Source organism: Hypomesus nipponensis, chromosome 7, assembly GCF_054491055.1.
Source record: "Hypomesus nipponensis isolate SF chromosome 7, ASM5449105v1, whole genome shotgun sequence".
In the NCBI taxonomy this organism is placed as follows: Eukaryota; Metazoa; Chordata; class Actinopteri; order Osmeriformes; family Osmeridae; genus Hypomesus; species Hypomesus nipponensis.
Window position 1 is genome coordinate 2,035,001 of NC_140367.1, and position 23,144 is coordinate 2,058,144.

The 23,144-nt window shown below is 44.2% G+C and overlaps 3 protein-coding genes across 5 annotated transcripts in view; 1 reads left to right on the forward strand and 2 right to left on the reverse strand.

Moving 5' to 3' along the window:
• Window positions 1-195, reverse strand: part of iqsec3a (IQ motif and Sec7 domain ArfGEF 3a) — a 77,458-nt gene extending 77,263 nt beyond the window's left edge. Inside the window, exon 1 of the mRNA XM_084701533.1 lies at window positions 1-195. This exon is cut by the window's left edge and continues 574 nt beyond it. The gene's annotated coding sequence lies outside the window, so the exon portion shown is untranslated.
• Window positions 196-7,446: 7,251 nt separating this feature from the next.
• LOC146276309 (troponin I, slow skeletal muscle-like) lies at window positions 7,447-10,898 on the reverse strand. 2 transcript variants are annotated; one of them, XM_084701179.1, is made up of 8 exons: window positions 10,862-10,898; window positions 9,989-10,643; window positions 9,744-9,785; window positions 9,293-9,334; window positions 9,037-9,168; window positions 8,823-8,912; window positions 8,339-8,524; window positions 7,447-8,184 (listed from the first exon to the last, which is right to left on the reverse strand). In XM_084701179.1, the coding sequence occupies exons 3-8, from the start codon at window positions 9,762-9,764 to the stop codon at window positions 8,089-8,091; spliced, it is 567 nt and encodes a 188-aa protein (XP_084557305.1). In that variant the 5' UTR covers window positions 9,765-9,785; window positions 9,989-10,643; window positions 10,862-10,898; the 3' UTR covers window positions 7,447-8,088. The 2 variants fall into 2 exon arrangements, with proteins under 2 accessions (XP_084557305.1, XP_084557304.1); XM_084701178.1 differs by having other exon boundaries at window positions 9,989-10,893.
• Window positions 10,899-14,293: 3,395 nt separating this feature from the next.
• st8sia1 (ST8 alpha-N-acetyl-neuraminide alpha-2,8-sialyltransferase 1) lies at window positions 14,294-21,459 on the forward strand. 2 transcript variants are annotated; one of them, XM_084701176.1, is made up of 5 exons: window positions 14,294-15,089; window positions 15,976-16,120; window positions 18,531-18,640; window positions 19,666-19,758; window positions 20,794-21,453. In XM_084701176.1, exons 1-5 carry the CDS (start codon window positions 14,911-14,913, stop codon window positions 21,308-21,310), a joined length of 1,044 nt encoding a protein of 347 aa, XP_084557302.1. In that variant the 5' UTR covers window positions 14,294-14,910; the 3' UTR covers window positions 21,311-21,453. The 2 variants fall into 2 exon arrangements, with proteins under 2 accessions (XP_084557302.1, XP_084557303.1); XM_084701177.1 differs by lacking the exons at window positions 14,294-15,089; window positions 15,976-16,120 and adding an exon at window positions 17,114-17,836 and having other exon boundaries at window positions 20,794-21,459.
• The last annotated feature ends 1,685 nt before the right edge of the window (window positions 21,460-23,144 follow it).

Sequence of the window (23,144 nt, forward strand, 5' to 3'; positions counted from 1 at the left end):
CCTTTTTCGGTTTGGATTCCTGTCCTCCAGTGTTGTCAGTGAGGCGCTCTTCCGACTCTCGGCTGTGTGCCGCGCGCGACGTTTGGATGCTCTCTCGACCGTCTGATAATGCTGTTCGGAGGCTCCGGGAATGGTCGTCGCGCTCTCTCTTTCTCTCTCACTCTCTCTCTCTCTCTCTTTCCGTATCTCTCTCTCTCTCTCTCTCCCCCCTCCTCGTGCACCGTAATGATGCGTTGAGTTGAACTGGTGCTGATGCAAGCGGATCAACATCAGAGAGGTGGGGGAGGGTGGCGGAGGCGGAGCTGTGGGCGGGTGACTGATGATGTCAACACGCCAGCATAAACCTAGGAGCGTGCCTGCCGAGTCTCATATTAGGATGACATACCTGGGTGTTCTCATTAAGGCAACACGGTAAATCTATGTTGCTTGTCACTGCACAGTTTAGGAAAAAAGGTGCATTTCAAAGCTTCTTGTTATTTCACAATTGGGTAACATTTATTTCTCAACATTCGTTTGGTCTGTATTTGAATGTGAATCACGGTGTATGTTTTATGAGGGGTCGTATAGGACATGATTCAGACTGTCCTTACACAAACACATTAGACCCATACACATTCACATATGAAACGTTCACACACATTCATGCGTGTAAGGACAGTCTGAATTATTTCCTAAACGGCCTCTATTTCCTATTGTTAAGGGTTATTTCTCCTACAGCGGTTTTCCTTCTGTCATTTAAGTAACACGCCTGACCCATGACAACATCGCGATGCTAAATATACTATGGATTTAGGCTATTAGTTCACTACGTGTAGTTATTTTTTGAGGCATGACTCAAAAGAGAAAATGGACAGAGGCCCGAGGCTGAGACTCATTAAAAGTATACACACACAAAAGTTCAGTCACTAACTCAGTTGCGCACACAAACAGATAAGTTTAGCAGTAAACTGACCCACACTCACAGTAAGGACCGCGCCAATACAAAATCTGATTCTGATTTAAAATCTAAGTCAGGTGTCAGATGAGGCCATTGGAGAACAACGGTTTAGATCCCTGGAGTCACCGTAAAGAGGTTGAAGGTGCACTCTTTCCTGATGACTGATCTGTAAGAATACTGAAAACGAATTGGATTTGACTTTATTTACCATATATGGAAAATATGGCTCAGTGGCATTCCCTGAATCCGAGCATCGGCTGCTCGCTTTTTCCGTTTGTGTGGTGCAGTTCTCACCCTTCTCTGTCGTTACCCGGGTGTGAAACTGACATTTAGCGTAAACATCGGAGTCGCAACCGAATTATCCGTTAGTGCCAACGTTATTTAGTAAGCAACCACATGTGGCCATATCAGCTAGAAGCAACAACAAATACATTTGGAGACGAGAAGTATAGAAAACATTCAATTGGAGACACTCTGATGTGAATTTGAACAAATTGAAAGAGGCACGCGAGACAGCTCTTCGGTCTATGGCCCTCAAAGTGTTGATCAAAGCATGATGATAAATAAGTCAATCAGATGGATATGTGGTCAACTAAGCATATAAAACAGATCTCCAATTAGAATTTCAAATGACACGGAAAGTAGGCTACACTAATGCATTCAGTTCCATGTCTGCGTTTTTAACATTCTTCAGTCCAGACTTAAAATATAGTAGCCTATAATATATTAACCCACAGAAGACTTGACGTTTAAATACCGTAAGAAGCTCTTATAAAATGGATTATAGGGTTAAAGAATGGACAATTAATTAAGCTATTACTTGTCAGAACATGTTGTCTCAGAAAAATGATCTAATAGGCAAACTGAAGTCCTGGCCTCCTGGCCTCTCATCTTGTTAACCAGCTTTGTATGTCACTAAAGCCAATGTCTTCATTAAAATGCATTAGTTAATCCAGCCCTGTCATTTCTAGCTCCAACGGCTCCATTCCTCTTGAATTGTGACCGTGAATTACTGTTAATCAGCGTCCAAGCCAACCTGAAGCTAATAGTAGGCCTATCTTCAATTCACTTCCAAAACAAGTAGGTTATAGACAATTTGCTGCATCAACCACATCCACTTGCAGATAGTAAATGACAGAAACTCCCTTTTTGTTCGTCCCAACTACAAAATAAAGAACAATTGAAAAAGTTCCGTACGACACCTGAGGTGAAAACCATAAAACAGCCTGACCTTGAAACTCAGGGAAAGATTAGGCCGGCGACAGCGAGCCAATGAGAGTGCAGCCTGGTCCCTCGTTCCATATGGCTGCCGCAGAGTGACAAATTGCTGCCCTGACAGACTAGCAAAACGTGGCGCGGGAGAGGAGACTAAAAATAGATGGCTAACGTTTTTCCAGCTCTTTTTATATATATATATATATTTTAATTGTCTTGGGTATTGGAGCCAAAGATGACGTCTAGTTAGGGAACTCCACTTCGGATGGCCCACTGTGTGTAACTAGCGACCAGTGATGGCCAGTAGCGTCGCTACTATCTTAACTAACTACATACTAACTAGTAGCTTAGCTCACTACACATATCAAGTAGCTTGCCCATCACTGTTAGCAACCGAGTCACACTCATTATGTACCACAGGAGGAGGTGAAAGCTACTTTTCTCGCCAATTGCCCTTCTGACGATTTGGTGTGATGTGGTGTTGGATGAAGAAGGTTATCCTTCAACCTTGAGATTTGGTGGAAAGTCCATAGGCTATATTTGAGAATAAATGCTCTTACCTCAGATGCGAAATATGTACATAATAATGCATTGCTGTTGCACGTTTGTTCGATATTAAAAATGTCTATTTCAACATTGTGTGGTCCTCTATCAAATAACGAATTTGTAGAAGTTTGTATTGTCTGGTTTTATGCGTGAAGCCGCCTCAGGAGGCTTTATCCCCTCGTGATATAAGAGGTGGAATGTCGTAATTGAATCTACTTTGAATTATTAACACTCATTACACAGCTTAATTTTGTCATGCAAAATGCAAAAAAATACATCACTCTGACAGTTCCTTGGATTCGTTTTGATCGCATCCGGCGTGTTTAGTGTTTGATTCCCGCAGTATTTGGCGCGCTCAGAATTTTAGTGTCACCCAAAGACGTATTTGTTCATAAGAATAGTGGGGAGTCAGGTGGCAGGTGGAAGGTTGCGGGATCGAATCCCCGCCGTGCCAAATGACGTTGTGTCCTTGGGCAAGGCACTTCACCCTACTTGCCTCGGGGGGAATGTCCCTGTACTGACTGTAAGTCGCTCTGGATAAGAGCGTCCGCTAAATGACTAAATGTAAATGTAAATGTAAGAATACAGCAATTGACTTGATAATTCATATTTACTTTTCACTCTCTTTCTCTCTGCCACTCCTTTCTATTCATTTTCTATCTATCACTCTCAGCTCTGTATTAATTATTAGGAAAAATGAATAACAAGTCAAAGGTTCTAGACACACTGTTGGCTTCCCCCGCCGTTCCCCTGTGGAATTCTTTTGAAATGCATACTTCAATACCCACTCGCTAGAATGAATGCTAGTACCTTGAATATATCTTCGCCTGACAAGGACTCTACAGAACTACACCTTATTTTGGTATTCCTCACAATATTTACAGACATGAATCGATCCAGAGTTTGGAACTAAACAGTGCAACTTTATGTTAACTCCAAATGCCTGATTGTCAAGGAGACATTCTTTTTTTCATGAATGGCTTCTTTCAAATGCCTGTTTTTCATGAATCATAAATGATTCAAAGTACTTATGACTTCGTTGGATCTTAAGATGACTCACCGGTTATGAACACGGCCTGCTCATCCTTGCTCCCTATAGGCTGTAGTGAGGTCAGAGGATGTTGTTGTGAAGGAGAGAGGCAGGACTCTGTAGCTCGCAACATGAATATTTTCCTAGCAACTATTTACCTCAAAATGACTCAGCAAATACTTGTGAGAGAATAGAATAACAGTCAACCACCACCAGAGATCACAGAAATCAGAAAACCACTTATTTTTCCTGTTAAGTCTGGTTGCTGTTCAGTTTATGGGTCCATTCGCAAGTCAAGTCGCGATTGGAGTCAAAGGTCGGGTTGGGTATCGTAGTAACACACTGCTGTAATTTTCCCTGCAAATTTATAGTTGTTATAAATAAGTCCATGAGGAAATACACTGTTGATTCTCTGCCATCTATGAAATTGCTGAGGTGCGATCGTTACACAGGTCGGTCTTCATCGACCCTCCTCTTAGGCTCCATCATTCAACTATCCTCTGATAAACGTGGTGAGAAATCTTTAATGGATGCATCTCGTTGACCTCCCGTGCCTCTCTCGTACAGGTCGATACCTTTTCCCCTCCCCCTGCCCATCCCCGGCCTTAGAGCGATCAATGAGGGGCGGAGGGTGGAGGGAGGCTGGGGCATGGCCAAGACGCCAGGCAGATGACCTCCTAAACGCCAGGAGAGAGAGGAGAGATAAAATGCTGACTGTGCCTTTCAGAGACGAAGGCTAGCGTTGGTTCGTAATGTTGCAGGGTTACAGACACAGCCAGTCAGCAATGCATGTTAGTGTCCTATTTAGTAGTAGTAGAAGTAGCTTTATTGTCAAGTTCTTCACATGTCAAGACATACAAAGGAATCGATAGGACGTTTTCCACTGTATATTTTCCCCTGTATACTAAAACTATGTTTAGGAGAATCCCTGGCCCTTGCTGGTTTTTGAGTCTGGCTATTGGCCTCGGTCCAAGTCTAAACAGAGTTATGTGATAAATACTGTAGAGAAGTGCATCTGGCTGCTGTTTCAACCCACAGTTTACAGGACAAGCCATTAGAAAGGGAGGGTCAATATGGAATGATTAAACTCGCTATCTGGTGTTTACCATCTTTAATAATGAATGCTTACTTGCAGCTCATGCAAATAGAGGCAGACACACACACACACACACTCGCCACAGCCACACACACACACACATCCACACACACAAACACACACATACAAACATACAAACACACATACAAGCATACACACACACACCCATCCACACACACAAACACACACATACACACATACACATACACAACCGCAACGATACAATCGTTGCAGATTGGCAGAACTAAGCGCAAAATCCACAATACAATCTGACCATCTGTAAACTGGGTTCAGCTCCACCCACTTCACAAGATGTCCTTAGTACCCTGGCGATCTCTAGGGGGTTCTCCGACAGACACCCCTGATGTAGAAGTGCAGATGAGGGGTTGGAGCCCTGTGGATGTGACAGCCTGGATCACAACGTGGCCTCGTGACATCAGCCTCCCACTGCCTCCTCACAGAACACTGATGAAACACCCCGGAAACCACTGGAGAAACCCAGGCTCTCTCACTTTCTGTCTCTCTCTCTCTGTCTCTCTCCCTTTTTCTCTCTCTTTCTTACTTTCTCTCTCTCACTTTGTCTCTCTCTCTCTGTCACACACACACACACTGGTACACACGCAAGTGCCCCTTCTCTCGGTATCTCATACACACATCTCAACAGAGGACTGAGTATATATGAGTTCAAAAACGTTATCATACATGCTGTGAATTTAAACAGTTAAAGGAAGCCTGAGTTTAGATGAACCTTTGTGTGTCCCATGTGTTAAGGATCCCTGCAGGCAGGAACCTGAAATCAGGTTAGCATCTCTCTCTTCTCCCCTGACATCCCAGCTTCTGATGAAAAGCTAAATAATATTACCAGTGATTGATGTCATCAATCATGTTCAGTTTACTCAAGTTCACTCATGCAACACGCATCTCTACTCTCTTTCTCTCTCATTCTCTCTTTCTTTCTCTTACTCTCTCTCACTCACATTCTCACACACACGCGTGCACACACACACACACACACACATACAAAAGTGTACACTCAACTCCAGTATTCATGGAAGAGTAAATCTCTCATTTTAACTTTCGGGGGTCATTGCATTGTTGAAATAAACCTTAGGTTTCCCATGTAATGGTTTATTTGTCAGGCTCCATTCCACATTCAGGAAATCCAGTTTCTTCTATCCCTAGAGATACAGACCTGACACACACAAACACACACACACACACTGTATTTAGTTATTTTATTGCAATTGTTCTCTGCAATGATGCTTAAGAAGCCCAGTGACTAACACAACTGCAGACTGCCATCATGTGGCTGCGACCCGTGATTACAGTTCGAATGCAGAGGAACAGTCCAGCAACGCAATCTGAGGCTTTAGGCTTGTGGAACACATCCCTTGTCACTGATTTATTTTAATAGTGTTGTGTGATAGGAAAGGTTCCTGGGTCACGTTGAAAAGGTTATAACAAGGACGGCCAAGGAATTTACTTTTTATCTTATCAGCATGGCTACCAGCTTGGCACTCTCACACACACACACACACAGAGACACACGTACACACACACACAGAGACACACACACACAGAGAGAGAGAGAGAGAGAGAGAGAGAGAGAGAGACACACACACACACAGAGACACACACAGACACACAGAGAGAAACACAGATACACACACACAGAGAGAGACACACACACACAGAGAGACACACACACACAGAGAGACACGCGTACACACACTCACACACACACACAGAGAGAGACACACGTACACACACACTTTCAAACCCGGGCACATTAGGACGGGAGGCATGTGGGAAGCATTCAGTAGAAGCCTGCAGAGAAGCCACTGTGAATAGATCGTTGGTGGAGGGGGGGGAAGACCCTCAAGCATGGCGCAACTTTGGGAGAGCCATAAACCTGTCAACACGTCTGCACACACACCTAACCCCTCACTGTACACCCTCTCCAACACTTGCTTCATATCTCCAGCAGAACGGCAAACTATTGTTGGCCCCCTGTATAACCTTTCATATTCCGCATGACTTGACAGAGAGGGACAAAAGCCAGACTCCTCTTCGGCGTACAAGCTTCATTGGTGTTCATGTTCAAGGTTGAGTTAGCCACGGAGAACAACAGCCTCTAAATATAAACACAGACGATGTGAGGGAACCGTCGGGAAGATTCACTTTCTGTTGACAAGTCACAGAAACGCGTTTGTTTCACCCAATCATCTGCTTGTCGTTCGGCTGAACGTTGTCATTTCTCAGACTGCGATGTTGTGTTTCTGTGAGATGAATTAGCATATTGATAAGTACTTCCAGGCAAGAGCGATGTGAAGAGCGGGAGAATGAAGGAGCATACCTTGGGGTTTGAATGGATTGTCTGCGTTCTCCAAGCAGCATTGTTACGTTTTTCAATTTTTTCATGTCTGTCATCATTTGGAAAGTTCATCAGGGGTTTTTTTTTTCTTTCTTTTTTGTATTTACTCAATTTTTATCTCCACCCCCCCAGCCAATCTTTTCAACTACATAGTGTATAATCTAGATTTATTAATCTATAGAGTCCTACTCTTCCCGTCCAGACTATACTATTGGTGTTATGAAGAAACAAATATTTGGAGATTCCCGTGACAAACCTATCTGTAACCATATTTGGCCATTTATTTAAGATGCATAATAAAACATACAATACGTCATTATAAATACCTAGTACAAGTTTATATTATTGTCTATGGTTTTAAGTGAGTTTTGGTGCCACATAATTTGTTGCTTATGACAAAATGCCATTTACATGCATCATAGCTTTACATTTTGCAGTTGCACCGATTAATATATGATGGAATTCACAAATGGAATTCACAACTGTTAACAGTGTCAGGCTGGTTATGGATTGACATTATGCTTTTGGTAAAGTTCTTGGTTTGACACAATAAAATACATAAAACCTTAATGGGATTAAGAAACTTAATCGTCATCATTTTATCTTCCCTGCTGACTGACATTTACTGTCACTCCAGGGTGCAGTGAGTACCATACTTATGAATTATGAAAATAAATCATAAAAATATTTTGGACTTGAATAAAATGTTTTTTTAAACAGATTCCAATTAATGATGACATGCTAAAACATGCGCATTTGGCAAGTCTGTGGTAATAATTGTTGCAATAACCATATGTCAGGAAAAACTACTCGCTTAAAAAATTCTCCTCTTCTTCCTTTCCTGCGTGACTTCCTCCCTCGTTCCCCCTCGTGTCGGACGGCCACAGGCCTTACTGGCCGCTGGCGTCAAACATCTTCTTGCGGCCTTCCATGCCTGACATGGCCTCGACGTTCTTACGCCAGTCACCCACCTCAGAAGTCAGAACCTAAGAGAGGTGAGAAGATAAACATTTTTTTTTTTACTCTAGCAATCAAAACGACAAAACCCAGCGTGTTTAGATACCACCTCAAATGTGGCATCTCAACACAAACAAAACCTTTTACGACTGGAAGGTTAGACGCTTTGCCGGCGGCAGGTACCTTGTCTCCTTGTTTGACGTCCTCCTTCTTGACAGACTTGAGGTTTGCCCTCAGGTCCATGGAACCCTTGTGTTTGGAGCCAAGCAGGGCTCTCATCATCTCGTCCGCAGAGACACGCACTTTCCTGAGCGCCGGCTTCTTGAACTTCCCCCCCAGATCCTGGACCTTAAGTTTCAACTCGTGGATCTTTGTTGGTTCAATGATAAATAAATAAAAACATGATTTTGATGGAGTGAATAGACACAAATACACATAAATAGGTTAACGGATGAAGGATGCTATATGATGGTAGCTTTTTTTGAATAACTGAGGATGCTGTTGTTAAATATGATTATATATATATACTATATAGGGACGTATTTGCCATTTTCAAAAAGGGGTCATGAAACATGAGTCCTTGGAAGGTAGTTATGGTGTCTGATGTTTTGTGGATTAGATATCCAATTCTGAATCCAACAATGGGGCTGTTCGGTCGAAGACTTACATCTTTATTGTGCTTGTTCACTTTGGCTTCACAGTCATATCTCTCCTCATCCACCACATCAATCTTTCCATGAAGCTGTTTGCATAGAGCCTATGGAAACACGTGAAACATATCATGGTGTCAGTAATAATTCATTCAATCCTTTTGGAGGATTTAGCTGGGTTGTTTTGAAGTCCATGTGTTGACTCTATTGGTTGGCTTCCTTGTCACTCACCTGGAGCTCCTCCAATGACATTCCAGAAAGCTGCAGAGGGGGCAGTTTCTCTCCGATGTAGCGCACTTTTTCTTCGTTCCTGTCCTGAATCTCTTTCTCCAGTTCCTCCATCGCCCTTGTCAGGAGCAGGATCTGATTGGATACGAAGAGGATGGGTCAAAGTGGGCGTGTTCCAGAGAAAGTGGGGCTTGTCCAGTCTAAATATTTGAGGTTAAATACGAAAAACTCTTTTTCCAGGATTATCATTGTGGCTCACTTTGAGGGAGAGTTTGCGCGAAGCCGATATCTTCGACTTCGGCTGTGGACGAAACAAAACGTCAGTTTCATGGTCAATGTAACGAAAACATAACTTTTTATATATAACAATTTCACATCGCAGCAGTTTTCGTGACTTGAAACAATAAATGATTGTTTATTGAGTAACTTTTAAAGTAGTTTTTTTCAGATATAGCTTTACACTATAATTCCTGTATAGTCGGCAATGGAGATATAGAGTGTGGTGGTGGATTATTATTAGCAAATACTCAGGGGAAAAACTCTCGAGAATGCTGGCCCCCTGCAGCTTAACAGACGATAACGGTGAAGTGCCAACCTTCCTGACCTTGCCTGCGTGCCATGGCACCACCACGGCGCGTGTAAATTCCGGGGCTATGTCATGTCTCTTTCAGTTTGGAGAGAATTAACACTTAAAATCACAGCTGGCTCACCTTGTCCATTTTCGGATTCATTGGTTTGGGATGGTAAACTTCCTACGTTGGTGAAAACGTAAGGACAGGTTAAAATATTGACAATGCTCATATCTATGAGAACTAGTATTGTGGAGCGTTATATAAAAGATAATTGAATGAACCTAGTTCTAATTCGTGGGATACAGTCAATGTTTCGATCCAACATATCAGACATGGCGGGCATTCATGTTAAATTGAATGCATAAAATAAAAGAATTGCTTACCTCACTGCAAATATAAAATGTTTATGGAAATACACAAACATGGACAAACAAACATTGAGAGAAACAGACATATACATATGTTAATGTAAACATTTTCTGTAGGCCTAACCCTATTGAGGAAAACAAAGTTATTTAATATGAGCAGTTGCCATTGAGACTCCAGGCTCCCTCCTCCTTCGACACAGGGATTAAAACAAGAACACAACAGCATGAAGTCCCTCAGCCAGTACCAGCATCTTTTGGTTTAGCTTACAATGACTAACAGCAGCTCCACGGAATTGTTAGGGATTATGTCAATCACAAGATCCATATCAAAAGCTGTTACTATTGCCACTGTAGAATATTCATTTCAAATGCTGTTACAAGAAAAACTTTCAGAACATTTTAAAGCTGTTGTTACTACAGAAACTTTACTTGAAAAGTATAATATTCGAAAGCTGTTACATTGTACAACTTGTGGTTGAAAAACTCAAATGGCTTGTCATCTCAAGACAATAGGTCCACTGTTTTTTTACATAAATTAAACATATTTTAAAACACTCTGGCATGTATTATGAAAGCAACATTGAAGAAATAACAAGATATGTGCATTATTAATTTACAAGCAGGCCTATTGTCTCAGATAACAATACTCACTCATCAGCCATTTTGAAACCTTGGAAGGAGGAAAAATTGAATTTATAAAGCTGTTCTTCTGTGGCTCTACTGACTTTTCAAGTCACAAGCCTTTTTTAATTACCTGACCCTGAAACAATCCTGAAATCATGACATCCAAACATCATAAAACACATTATACTTTCAGTGTAAATCAACTCAAGTAAATCATGAGAGAAAAACTCAAAAAGGTAGTTTAAATAAACCGGTCTGAATTACCTGGAACTTGGTGACTTGGTGAAGCCTGTGAAACAACAGAGACTGGAGACAATGGGAGGGTTTTGTGTGGGCAGCTCAGAGCGGACCGCAGTTATAGAGTCGGTGCCCCAAGAATGTGCTGGCAGGATGCCATGGATGAAACATCACCTCCACAAAGCTGGAGAAATGTAATAATACATCATGACCACTGCCGTTATGGCGTCGTCAGAGACAACGAGCTCCTGTTGCTTCACACAGGTGTTGTCGGGCAAGAATTGAATTCAGACACCTCTTAAAACCACAGCCTTGTATTTAATGAATGTTCTTATGTCACAGTTACTGCTGCAAGCAGACTCACTTTCAGGCAGCAGTGGATGTGGGTCCTGTCAGGGTAAGGCCATGTGTTTTTAAGAACATTTTATTTTTTATGTCTGGCAGCTTTTACAAAGATTGCCAAGTGTAACATGTATGTTTGTAGGTCCACATAGACCTATGCCAACTTCCTCCAGGGGTCGATGTGACAATGTGACTTTTGAACCATTGTGTTCCTTTGTAAAAAGTATAAAATTAATCAACTCATAAGAAAAATAAAACACTGAATTAATAAACAATGAAAACTTCTGCAAAGTTCCATGTCTGACAAAACTCTCACACAAACCCCCCTGCTAGGCCCGACTGGATCCTGATGTCTCTCTTACCTGGTCTAACCAGACTGTGGTGTTTGTGATCCGCCCAGGTGCTCCCCAGGGGGCTGTGCTCTCTCCCTCTGACAGGTAATAAAGCATGCGGTAATGAGGGGGACGCCTGGTATGTCAGCCTGTCACCACATGACACAGCAATGCTTTTAAAACCTCCTCCACAGTCTCACCTCTCCTGCCTCTGCCTGTCATTCAGACAACCAGCACAGCTCACATAGGAAACAGGATGGCAAAGAGTGTTTTCCAACACCCTCTCTCACCAACAAACAACCTGTGACATGAGTCAGCGGTCTATGGCTCACTGCTAATCTGTTAATAATGTGAATAAAAATAAGTTGACCATTGAAAAGGGTTTACCACGTAGCGTAACGGTGTATCCAGTATCGCTCTATAAAGAATTTCAACAGTGTCTTTATGTGTGAATTTTAATGAGTCAGAGTGCTGTTATACCACCCTGTTATTGAACGAAGGACGTGGGAGGGGGTAGACAGGTAGTGGGAGAAGGACTGAGGGGTAGTTGAAGAGAGGCAGCAGCAGAGGGGTAGCAGGAGAGCAGGAGAGGGGTAGTGGGAGAGGGGTAGCAGGAGAGGTGTACAGGGGTAGTTGGATGAGGGTAGCTGGAGAGGTGTACAGGGGTAGTGGGAGAGGGGTAGCAGGAGAGCAGTAGAGGGGTAGTGGGAGAGGGGTAGTTGGAGGAGGGTAGCAGGAGAGGTGTAGAGGGGTAGTTGGATGAGGGTAGCTGGAGAGGTGTACAGGGGTAGTCGAAGGAGGGTAGCAGGACAGAGGTAACAGGAGAGGGGTGGAGGGGTAGCAGGAGATTAACAATATGGGGGAGGGATGGAGGGTAAAACAAATGTTCTGTCATCGTTGCCTGTGATCCTCAGCAGGTGGAAGAGCTATTTGTGCTGCAACCTAAACCCCTCCTTTTCCTCCGCTCACGAGCTAGCTCACACACACTCAAACACACATACTCTCTCTCTCTCTGCCGCACACATTGCTCTCTCACACAAACGCACACACAAACACAATCTGACACAGCTATCTGAGACTTGTTCACCATGCACTTTCTACTGTTGTGACTGTTTCCTATAGGAAGCTGACAACTCAATGCAGCGGTACCACAGGTCTCCTCTAAAAGGCTAGTGGATCAAATCAAACGAACCAAGTTCAGGTTGGAGGGGCGGGGGGAGGGGGGGGGGATCTGACTGACAGAACACACGGAGAGACAATGGGTTTGTGAGGACATGCCCTGGCCATAATGGTTGACCGAGAGCTTATTGCCACCTGTTCTCTGAGACTTATTTGTTTTCACAGTTGCCACTTAAAAGTACAGTAGGACTCGTCTTGAACCCAATAGGGATTTAAAGCAAAGTCCACAACACATCAAACCTGACCTTTTAAAATGTGCCAACGTGTTGTTTTCAGCGCAGCACAGGCCTGGTTTGCTTTTGATGTTATTTTTAGTTGTTTATGAATGTGACAAAGACCCTCGCACACTCCACACATACGCACACACACCTACACACACACACACACACAGTGCAGGTCTAACAATGGACCCCCCTGTGCTTCATGGCTGTATGGAACAGCTGTCTCAGTTCAAGCGTTCTGTCAGTGGGGCATCTCCGCCCTGGTGTCTAACCTTGATCCTGTGAAGGGTTTCCCCACAGGGGTGGCAAGGGCAGGGGCCTGGCATAGCACGCATACCCCATCAGTCATGGCACCCCAAACTAAATATATCAGTCTGCATTAGTGAATAGCATAGCCGCATGCAGGCTAACTTGGCAGATACATCCAGAGGTTGATTTGGACAAAGTCTTCTGACTTCACATCTGTGAAAGGTCAGTTGATGTGAGGAGAAGGGGATGGTGTTCGAATCGGAATTGGATCTTGGATTATTTTTGTCTTTCCTTGAGGGTTTAGGTTGGTTGAGGGGCAGTTCTATGGGCGTATGTGAAGCCCTCTGTGACATGCTTGCGTGTAAAAAGACTATACAAATAAAATTTGATTTTATTTGATTTGTGACCTGTTCTGTTGTTTTTACTGCACGCTAACTTGACAAAATGGCCTATTCTGGCCAGTGATGTTTTGCCTTAACCGTTTGTACACAACTCGATCGTGTATATTATAAACAGCCCACAAGATGGAGACTGAGTTTTAACATGTAGAAAAAGTCCATTTCTAAAGGGCTGTTAAAATTGTATACATCTAGCAGACGCTTCATCCAAAGCCACGTAGGCCTACAGATAGCGCATATCGCATTTCTTCTTCTTTTTATTGGCCATGCTTTCCCCACCCCTTTTTTATTTTATAGGAATCTATATTTTGACCACAAGATGGCAGGCAATGCAAGCATCCTGTCCACTCTGCACAAAAGTGGCCTGGGGAAACTACGTCTGTATTCAGAGTTAAGAGGGATGAGAGATTACACTTAATATGATATTTTACACTTCGTTAATGGCAGATTTTGTCGCTGCAATGTCCAGCAGAAAATCCCTCCCGCCATTTGCCTCGTCCAAGCGTCTGCAAAACGTCTACCTGGTGTCCGCTGCCGTTGGTGAACAGTCTCTAAAGAGGGCAGCCTTTCACCCTACAACGAACGACAGCCAGCGCAAGCGGCGCATGAAGCGCATGCAGCCACTCAGTAGGACAAGAAGCACTTTGTTCCACAGATACAGAAAGGGGGACGTTCAGAGAGGAGGAGGGAGTGGGGGAGAGAGAGAGAGAAAGAGAGAGAGAGACAGAGAGAGAAAGACACTCAATGGTTTGCGCGCAGCCAACACTTGCACAGCCCCAAAATCCCACCCGCTAACACAAGGAGAAAGGAGAGGAAAGGAGGGTGGGGGGTGGATAGCTGGTTGCGGAGAACGGACAGGCAGACTGTGAACTGTTAGAGACCGAAAAAAGGGATGAGTTTGCTTTTGAGACAGGCCAGAGATTTCTCACTAGACCGGTGGTGGCGAGGTGGATGACTGCGAGGGACACGGAGGGGATGCAGAGGAGGTCGGTGATGCAGCAAGACGAATGCGGAGGATTCCAGGAACCCACGGCAGACATCGTGTTTAGATTAGTGTAGCCTATGTGGCGCACGGATAACGGCATAGGCTTCGAAGCATGTTCAGGCATTGATTTCAGAAGCGGCTGTGCGCAATATTAAGGAATTCAGCGCGCGGAAGAAACGGGATTAAACATCCGCATTTCCATTCATTGTCCACCTTTCAAAATGAGACAGTATGACGTTCAATTTCTAAATAGAAGCTCCCACGCAGGCTCGCTAACGGAGAGGCCACTTCACAACGAAGCCAGCGGCGTTTTTCACCAGATTAAATTCATTTGAATGGGCCGATTGTGGTTCGGGCACACGCAGGAAAGATGTTGGTGAAATGCCACAAGAGCAAGCTCTCAGTTTGGGTCGCTCTGTGTGTACTGGTGCTCTGCTGGCTATACATTTTCCCGGTGTACAGACTCCCCGGTGATAAAGAGATTGTGGACGAGGTTTTGCGACAGGGACAAGTATGGCAGAAGAACCAGACGGGCATAGATCTGTACAGGTGGGGTCCCCTTCATTTTCCGTTGTAACATGTTATCCGATTAAAAAATCACGTTTTTCACAATTATATTTTATTAATGAGTAGCCATGTGTATTTGGTAAACCATATCGAACTATGGTAATTTATTATTTGATGAATAAACAATTAATTGCCGTTAAATGTATTATTATTATTAGGATTAGGATTTTCAATTGACATTTTTATTTGGTTTCCAAAAGTAATCCACCTGTCTACCAATTCGGACCACTGGATCTCTAGGGCACGCGGGTGGTAGATTCATCGAATCAAATCGTATTTCCATGCAATATATAGAAGCACAGACAAAGCAAGAGGGAAAGCCTATTAGAATAATGCGCTGAACGCAACACCTGCGGAATAAAAGCTTCAGATTAATGACATCGCAGTGTGTTTGAAAGGATGCACAGATTAGACACAAGTTTTGAAGGTTGCCCTAAAACTATTGGGTTGTATGTCCATGGTTACCAGAAGTGCAATTGGATACGGTAGATATTTACATAGATACATATTTACATATAGATATATACATTTAGGATATTCATTTCAAAGGTGCAGAAGGTTGCTTTGTAGCTCCGTTATTTACGGTGTTTTTTTTAATATATATTGAAACTGTGCTGGATTCCTAAATTGGACATGAGTAAGCCTCCCAAATAACAGGCCACACTTTCTGTGAAACGATAGCAATATTAAATTAAAACTGTCATTCAGGTCAACAGGGATTGCAACTGCATTTCCCAGAATGATTTCCCCTGCATAATCATGTATTATTCAACCAAGATGTTTATTTAAATTATTTCTGTGACTTCCCTAAATCCACACAGTAGGCCTCATGATGCTCCCTGATGTCCTTTTACTTCCTGTTTCACAGGAAGCTATTGACTGATTGTTGTGAGCCAAGACGGATGTTTGCCGTGACCAAAGAGAACTCTCCCATGGGTAAAGTGCTGTGGTATGATGGGGAGTTGTACCACTCACACACCGTCAACAACGAGACCTATCCTCTCTTTGTACAGGTAGGTCCTGGCATCGGTGTGCTTGTGTGTGTTTGCATGTGCGTGTGTGTACATAATATGCAGCTGCACCATCACACCAACTGTCAAGTTTCAAGGTGGCCCGACTTCTGTCAAGGTTGTTCACCACACGGTTCTTAACAGTCCAAACTTAACTCAACCCTACGCCGTGGTTATATCTTAACATTTCTAATATAATTATAATATATCATGTTTATTGAAAAAAATTATACGGCCCAGACCATTTTGACATGATCAACCACATACATGCTATCTGCATGACAAGATGGACAGTTATACATCCCAATGTAACGAGACGCCCGCTGTCCATTCTGTGTCAGGGGATTCTAGCCACGTCTTAGATGATCTACCTATATGATCTTCCTAGATGATCTTCCTAAATACTGCTTCACGTGAATGTGACAGAGTGAACTGTGCAGGGGTGTGCTTAATAGATGAGAGAGAGAAAACGAGAGGGAGAGATAGAGAGAGAGAGAGAGAGAGAGAGAGAGAGAGAGAGAGAGAGAGAGAAAGAGAGAGAGAGAGAAAAAAACGAGAGAGAGAAAACGAGAGAGAACTAGAGAGAGAATGGGAGAGAGAACGAGAGAGAGAACGAGAGAGAAAAGGGAGAAAGAGAGCCGTAATGAGAACGGAAAGACAACAATTGTCCTCAATGTGGTTGCTAGTCTACAGCCTCATTGGGAAATGTATGTTGAGCAGGATTTTACATCCTTCAGGTTGTAATGACCCTGCACATAAACTAGGGAATAGGAACATAGCACATGGAAGGGTGTGTGTCTGGGGGGAAGGGGGATAGAGGGTGTTGTGTCTGTGCTAAGGTTGTAAAAGGTGTGTCGTGACCTCATGGTTGATGAGATGCCGACAGCCTACAGACACCCTGACAATAGAGCCTTCAATAGAGAATGTTCTTTCTCTCTTTTTTTTTTTTCCCCCCAATTAAAAGCTTAGAAATTATCCCTCCTGTGCTCTCTCTCTCTCTCTCTCTTTCTCTCTCTCTTTCTCTCTCTCTCTCTCTCTCTCTCTCTCTCTCTCTCTCTCTCTCTCTCTCTCTCTCTCTCTCTCTCTCTCTCTCTCTCTCGTCTAGTCACACACACACACACACACCCAGGAGGGCACACGCATTTTCATTTCCCCATTCAGAGTTTGGCATCATGCCGCTACTTCACTTACCTTCCAGTTTGTGCCAGGATGCTGATTGCAGGTCTGGGTTTGTATGGCCAGTAGTGACAACAGGAACCGGCTGTGCCTTCCAAGCTCCCAGGCTCAGACACGAGGACCTTCTGACCACACAGTGGAAACTGGCAGTGCCCACTTCGAAAGAACTGGGCCAATAATGGGTTCGCTGTCTAATTGAGATGCTTTGATCACTGAGAGACTGTCCTCATCAGCTCTCATTATAATTATTGTCTTTCATTTTAGTTCCCTCATTTGCACCATGTAGTCCACAGGGTTTATTTCATACCTGGATTGCATTCATAAATAAAAACATTGCTAACAACTTAAAAGTATGTGGAGAAAAATAAGTATGATTTGAGTGAATGACCCGACCATATATGTGTAACATGAATGACTGTCCCCACTGCAACCACGACCGGCCCTGTCAGGTTCCTGTTTACACTCCACGCTGTGAACTGGGGAGTGTGTCTCCTGGCTCAACTGTCTTCCACGCTCCAGCGGAGACCCCGGGCACACACAGAGGTGTGTGTGAGTGTGTGTGAGTGTGTGCGTGTGTGTGAGTGAGTGTGAGTGTTTGTGCGTGTGGTGTCCTTACACTAAGTACTAATCTGCTACACACACACGTCTGAGCCAGAGGGCCTCACAAACCAACAAGCTCGTCCTATCTCTTAGGAACGTGTACATCTGAAGCAATTTGATAAGTGTTGTAGGGGAGACACTGAGTCTCGAGTTCACTCATATTTTATTTTGCCGTTATGAGTGTGTGAGTGAGTTGACACAAACTCAGCCACCAGTAGTAGCAAAACAAGAAACAAAAAGAGCAACTGAAAATGTCACTACAAGTGTAATTAACATGGAGACAATGAACGTCTAAGGTGCCTATGCTGTTCATCTGCTCAGTGCTAATATCACACACACCCTCCTCTATTGGAACACTCCCAGATGGTTATAGAGCTATGCTGGATGTCTGTGATGTGTCTTCCCCCGTGACACGAGGCGTCAGATGGCTGAGCGGTTAGGGAATCGGACTAATAATCAGAAGGTTGCCGGTTCGATTCCTGGCTGCGCAAAAATATGTTGTGTCCTTGGGGCAAAGCACTTCACCCTACTTTCCACGGGGGGGAAATGTCCCTGTACTTACAGTAAGTCGCTAAGGATAAGAGCGTCAGATAAATGACTAAATGTGACGTGTGGATGTCACTTCCTGTCTCCCCAGGGGACACCTCTGCCACTGCCCCTGAAGAAGTGTGCTGTGGTCGGAAACGGAGGCGTCCTGAAACACAGCAGCTGCGGACGCGACATTGACCAGGCTGACTTTGTCTTTCGGTAAGAGAGAGAGAGAGAGAAAGAGAGAGACAGGGGAGGTGACTTTGTCTTGCGGTAAGAGAGAGAGAAAGAGAGAGAGAGAGACAGAGGAGGGGACTTTGTCTTGCGGTAAGAGAGAGAGAAAGAGAGAGAGAGAGAGAGAGAGAGAGAGAGAGAGAGAGAGAAAAGGGAGGGGGGAGAGACAGAGACAGAGAGAGGGAGGAGAAGAGAAGGGGAGGTCTGTCTGCTCTAGTGGCTGTGCAGATTTAAACTTGGCAGTCCCACATTCTAGACCAGAATGTGGCAACCAGGCCGGAACGAGAGGCCTGGAACATAAACCATCCTGGGATCCAATGTTTCGTGTCTGTTTGGGGGAAGCGAGGTTTTGCAGAGACGGTCTCCGTCTCACAGGCAGAGAGAGAAAGAAGAAGTGATACAAAGGGAAACAGCAAAGTGTCAAATGAGGTTGAAGAGGTACGGAGAGAAAAACAAGAATGCTCCTACCCACCTGGAGAACATTAAGACATAAAACCAGTCAGACACGGAAGGGAAAGTCAGACTGATGACGGATGATCAAACTGCTTCTGAAGTGGTTGGTTTTGAGGATGGTGAAGTGGGTTAGACCCAAGAGGAGGCAGTCAATAATCTATCATTACCACACTGAGCCCAAAGGACCAAGCTTTTGATTCCAGCTCATTCAGCCTGGTATCAACCCAGAGCTTGCTCCCTCTAGCTCTGCTACTACCAGGGAAAGGTAGGAAAATAATAGGATTAGAACATTTGAGTCCAGCCAGAAACCTCCAATGAGATTGGAAGTTTGCATTCGAAAATTAATAGTCATAAATAGGAGAGAACCTGTGTTTGGCTCAGGTGTGTTGACAAAACAAATATAAACAAAAAAAACATAAAAGTTTGAAAAACAAGTTTGGGAAAAAAACTGGTGTGTGAAAGTTGACAAAATATCTTAAGGTTGTAAAAATATTTTAGATTTAAAAGAAAGACGAGCAATACGTCCCTTCATGAACCACCAACGTCTGTGTCCGCAGGTGTAACCTTCCTCCTCTGTCCAGCCAGTACCTGGACGACGTGGGGACCAGGACCCACCTGGTGACAGCCAACCCCAGCATCATCGAGAAGAGGTACGCTACGCTAGCCCAGTTTGGCCCCGCCAGTTGAAATGGTCTAGAACAGCCACGGTGGGCTAGGTCTTCTTACATTTAGACATTTAGCAGACGCTCTTATCCAGAAGGACTTACAGTAAGTACAGGGACATTCCCCTCGAGGCAAGTAGGGTGAAGTGCCTTGCCCAAGGACACAACGCCATTTGGCACGGCGGGAATTGAACCAGCGACTTTCTGATTACTAGCCCAATTCCCTAACCGCTCAGTCGTCTTCTTTGGGGTGTTTGTACTGTTATCAAACACTGTGTTACCCTGTGAGAGGACTGCTTCATTATTTCTATCATGCATATTCTTTACTGTTAACGGTCTATTTTTCACTCTAATCTTAATGGTCTCATCCTCTCCACCTCCCCCCATTCACATTCCTTTCTATTTCCTTCTCATTTCCATCTCTCTCTTTACACTCTTTTTTTCTCTGTCAGAGCCGTCTTATTCACTGTCAGATCCTTGTGCTTTCAACCAGTAATTTAAATCAGTAGCTTCTCTTGTTCTCTGTGCGTAGATGAATGTCAGAGTATCTGCATGTATAAATAGAGACCCTTTGTGTCCCCATAACAACTAGCGTATGCTGTCTATTCCACATGAGATAGACCAGCTGTTTCCTGTTGGATTTTGTGTGACTAAGACAGTACTGGTCAGACACACACACACACACACACACACACACAAAGACATAGGCCCTTCCACTCCTTGAGGGGGAGTATGTACTGTTAGACTGTCTAAGATCAGTTTGTTGTCCAAAGATCCTCATTGGCAGAGAATCTTTGGATTTAGCCTTCCTCACCCTGAAGGGAAAAGCATGTACTGTTAGACTGTCTAAGATCAGTCTGTTGTCCAAAGATCCTCATTGGCAGAAAATCTTCGGATTTAGTAATTGAATCAATTAAATCAACAACAAATTTTGATAATCAAATCGTTTTTTACTGTAGCAAAACATAACAGACAAACGTGAATTTTGACGTACACGTCTCAATCCCTCTGCCTCCCATATAGATTCCAGAACCTTCTGTGGTCACGCAAAGCCTTCGTAGAGAACATGAAGGTGTACGGCTCCAGCTACGTCTACATGCCAGCCTTCTCCATGAAGCCAGGGACCGAACCCTCCGTGCGGGCCTACTACGCTCTGGCGGATACCTCCTCCAACCTCAGCATGCTCTTCGCCAACCCCGAGTTCCTCCGGAGCGTGGGAAAGTTCTGGAAGGCTCGCGGCGTCCACGCCAAGCGTCTGTCGACCGGCCTCTTCCTGGTCAGCCTGGCTCTGGGGCTCTGTGAGGAAGTGACAGCTTACGGATTCTGGCCTTACTCCGTGGGATTGGACAAACAGCCCGTCAGTCACCATTACTACGACAACGTCCTGCCCTTCAGCGGGTTCCACGCCATGCCCGAGGAGTTCGTTCAGCTCTGGCAACTCCACAAGAGCGGCACGCTCCGCATGCGTTTGGGACGCTGCCCCCTCAGGCCGAGGGGAGTTAAGACAGGAGGGCAGAGGCACTTGGAGGGACGGATATGAGGTTTAGGGCTACGAGAGAGAGAGAGAGAAAGAGAGAGAGACAGAGAGAGAGAGAGAGAGAGAGAGAGAGAGAGAGAGAGAGAGAGAGAGAGAGAAAGAGAGAGAAAGAGAGAGAGAGAGAGAGAGAGAGAGAGAGAGAGAAGAGAGAGAGAGAGAGAGGTTCTGCTTTAGGGTTCATCTGTTTGCCCATAAACAATGCACACCTCCCTGGATACCTGGCTTTACCACCCCTCACTCCCCTTCCCAGTACCCCACCCCCATCTTGTGATCCCCCCACCACGACCCCACCCCCCACCACCTCTCTCCTTGCTTAGCATTAGAATGACTCCCCATTCCAACCCCCTATCCCTGACAATACACATCCTCTCCCATCCCCCCTATACACTTTCAGTGAATTTCTAATGAAAGCGTGTGGGCGTGCTTATGCATGTGTGTGTGTGTGTGTGTGTGTGTGGCTGTGGGCTGTTCAGATGGGCTCCTCCTCATGCTCCATACTGTATGAGGGCAGATGGAGCAGATGGACCAAAGCCCCTACTGAGTCCAGACAGAAATACTGAACCAAAAGGCAACGCTTACATCGAAGCTTGAACTAAACAGAGATGAGAGGGCGAACATTTTGGAGAAGGTGCCTTGGTACTTTGCTTGTACGGAAGGATTTTTTGTTCTTGAAATGTTCAAAGGACATCAAGAAGCTATCAGTTGTTTTGCTTTACTGCAGTAGATGGTGTAGTCTTAACCTTCTGAATAGAAGCTTCTAGAATGGTCCACTGTACAGCCAAGTTGAAACACCACAACCTTGTTCATCCAAAGGGGAAAATGTCGGTTGTCCCTGTTAGTCATTTTCAACACACAAATGTTGATCAGAGTACTCGTATTCAATTATATTCACAAACTCAAAACAAAATGGGAACATCATAAATGACCACCACATGCTGTATTTAACAGCAGACGCTGACCTACAAATGATACATTTGTTGTACGAATGCCTAATGGTACGATCCAATGGCAATTGAAATAAAACTGGGAGATACCATATCATACTTGATATGGGGAGATTGAGTCATCCGTCAAGTTGCCAGTGAAGTGAACAAGGGACTCTTGTGACATGTTTGTGATTTTGTGAGAAAGCACTCGCATTCTTAAGTAGCTTAATGGAGAGAAAATGAGAAAGTCTTTAATTAAGTTAAAGTGTCATTTTGTTTCCTTTTAAGGTGCTGGACACCTGTCCATATCAAACTGTGTTCGACTTAAAGGTCACATGACATGCGGTTTTTGGATGCTTTTATATAGGCCTTAGTGGTCCCCTAATCCTGTATCTGAAGTCTCTTTCCCGAAATTCAGCCTTGGTGCAAAAATACAGCCTCTACGAGCGATCCCTCAATGAGCTTTCCTCAGGAGTGCCGTTTCTGTGTCTGCAGCTTTAAATGCTATGAGGAAGAACGAGGCAGGGCTAACTGCCATGCTTCGGTCGTTTGCAAGCCATGATGTCTCGAGGAAAATCCAATGTCGCGCTTGCACGGTCGTAGCTCATTTTTTCATTGGTGGTCCAAATTCTCTGTGCGGGCAAAGAAGAGAAAAGGGAGGTAACCTTCCCTATTGTACCGTCACAATAGGAACATTTTCACAAAGGCTGACTGGGGGGACCAAAGGCAGGCTAGGGGAACTCATATTCATGTTAAATAAACTCCTAATCTTGATCAACTTTGATTTTTATTGTGTATTTGAATGTTAGGACAACGACTGAGCCTACTTTTCCTGCATTCCTTAATGATCTGTGTTGAGTTTTCCAGTGTACAATTCGCTTAGAAGGGAAGTAGGATGTGGCTCCACCAGG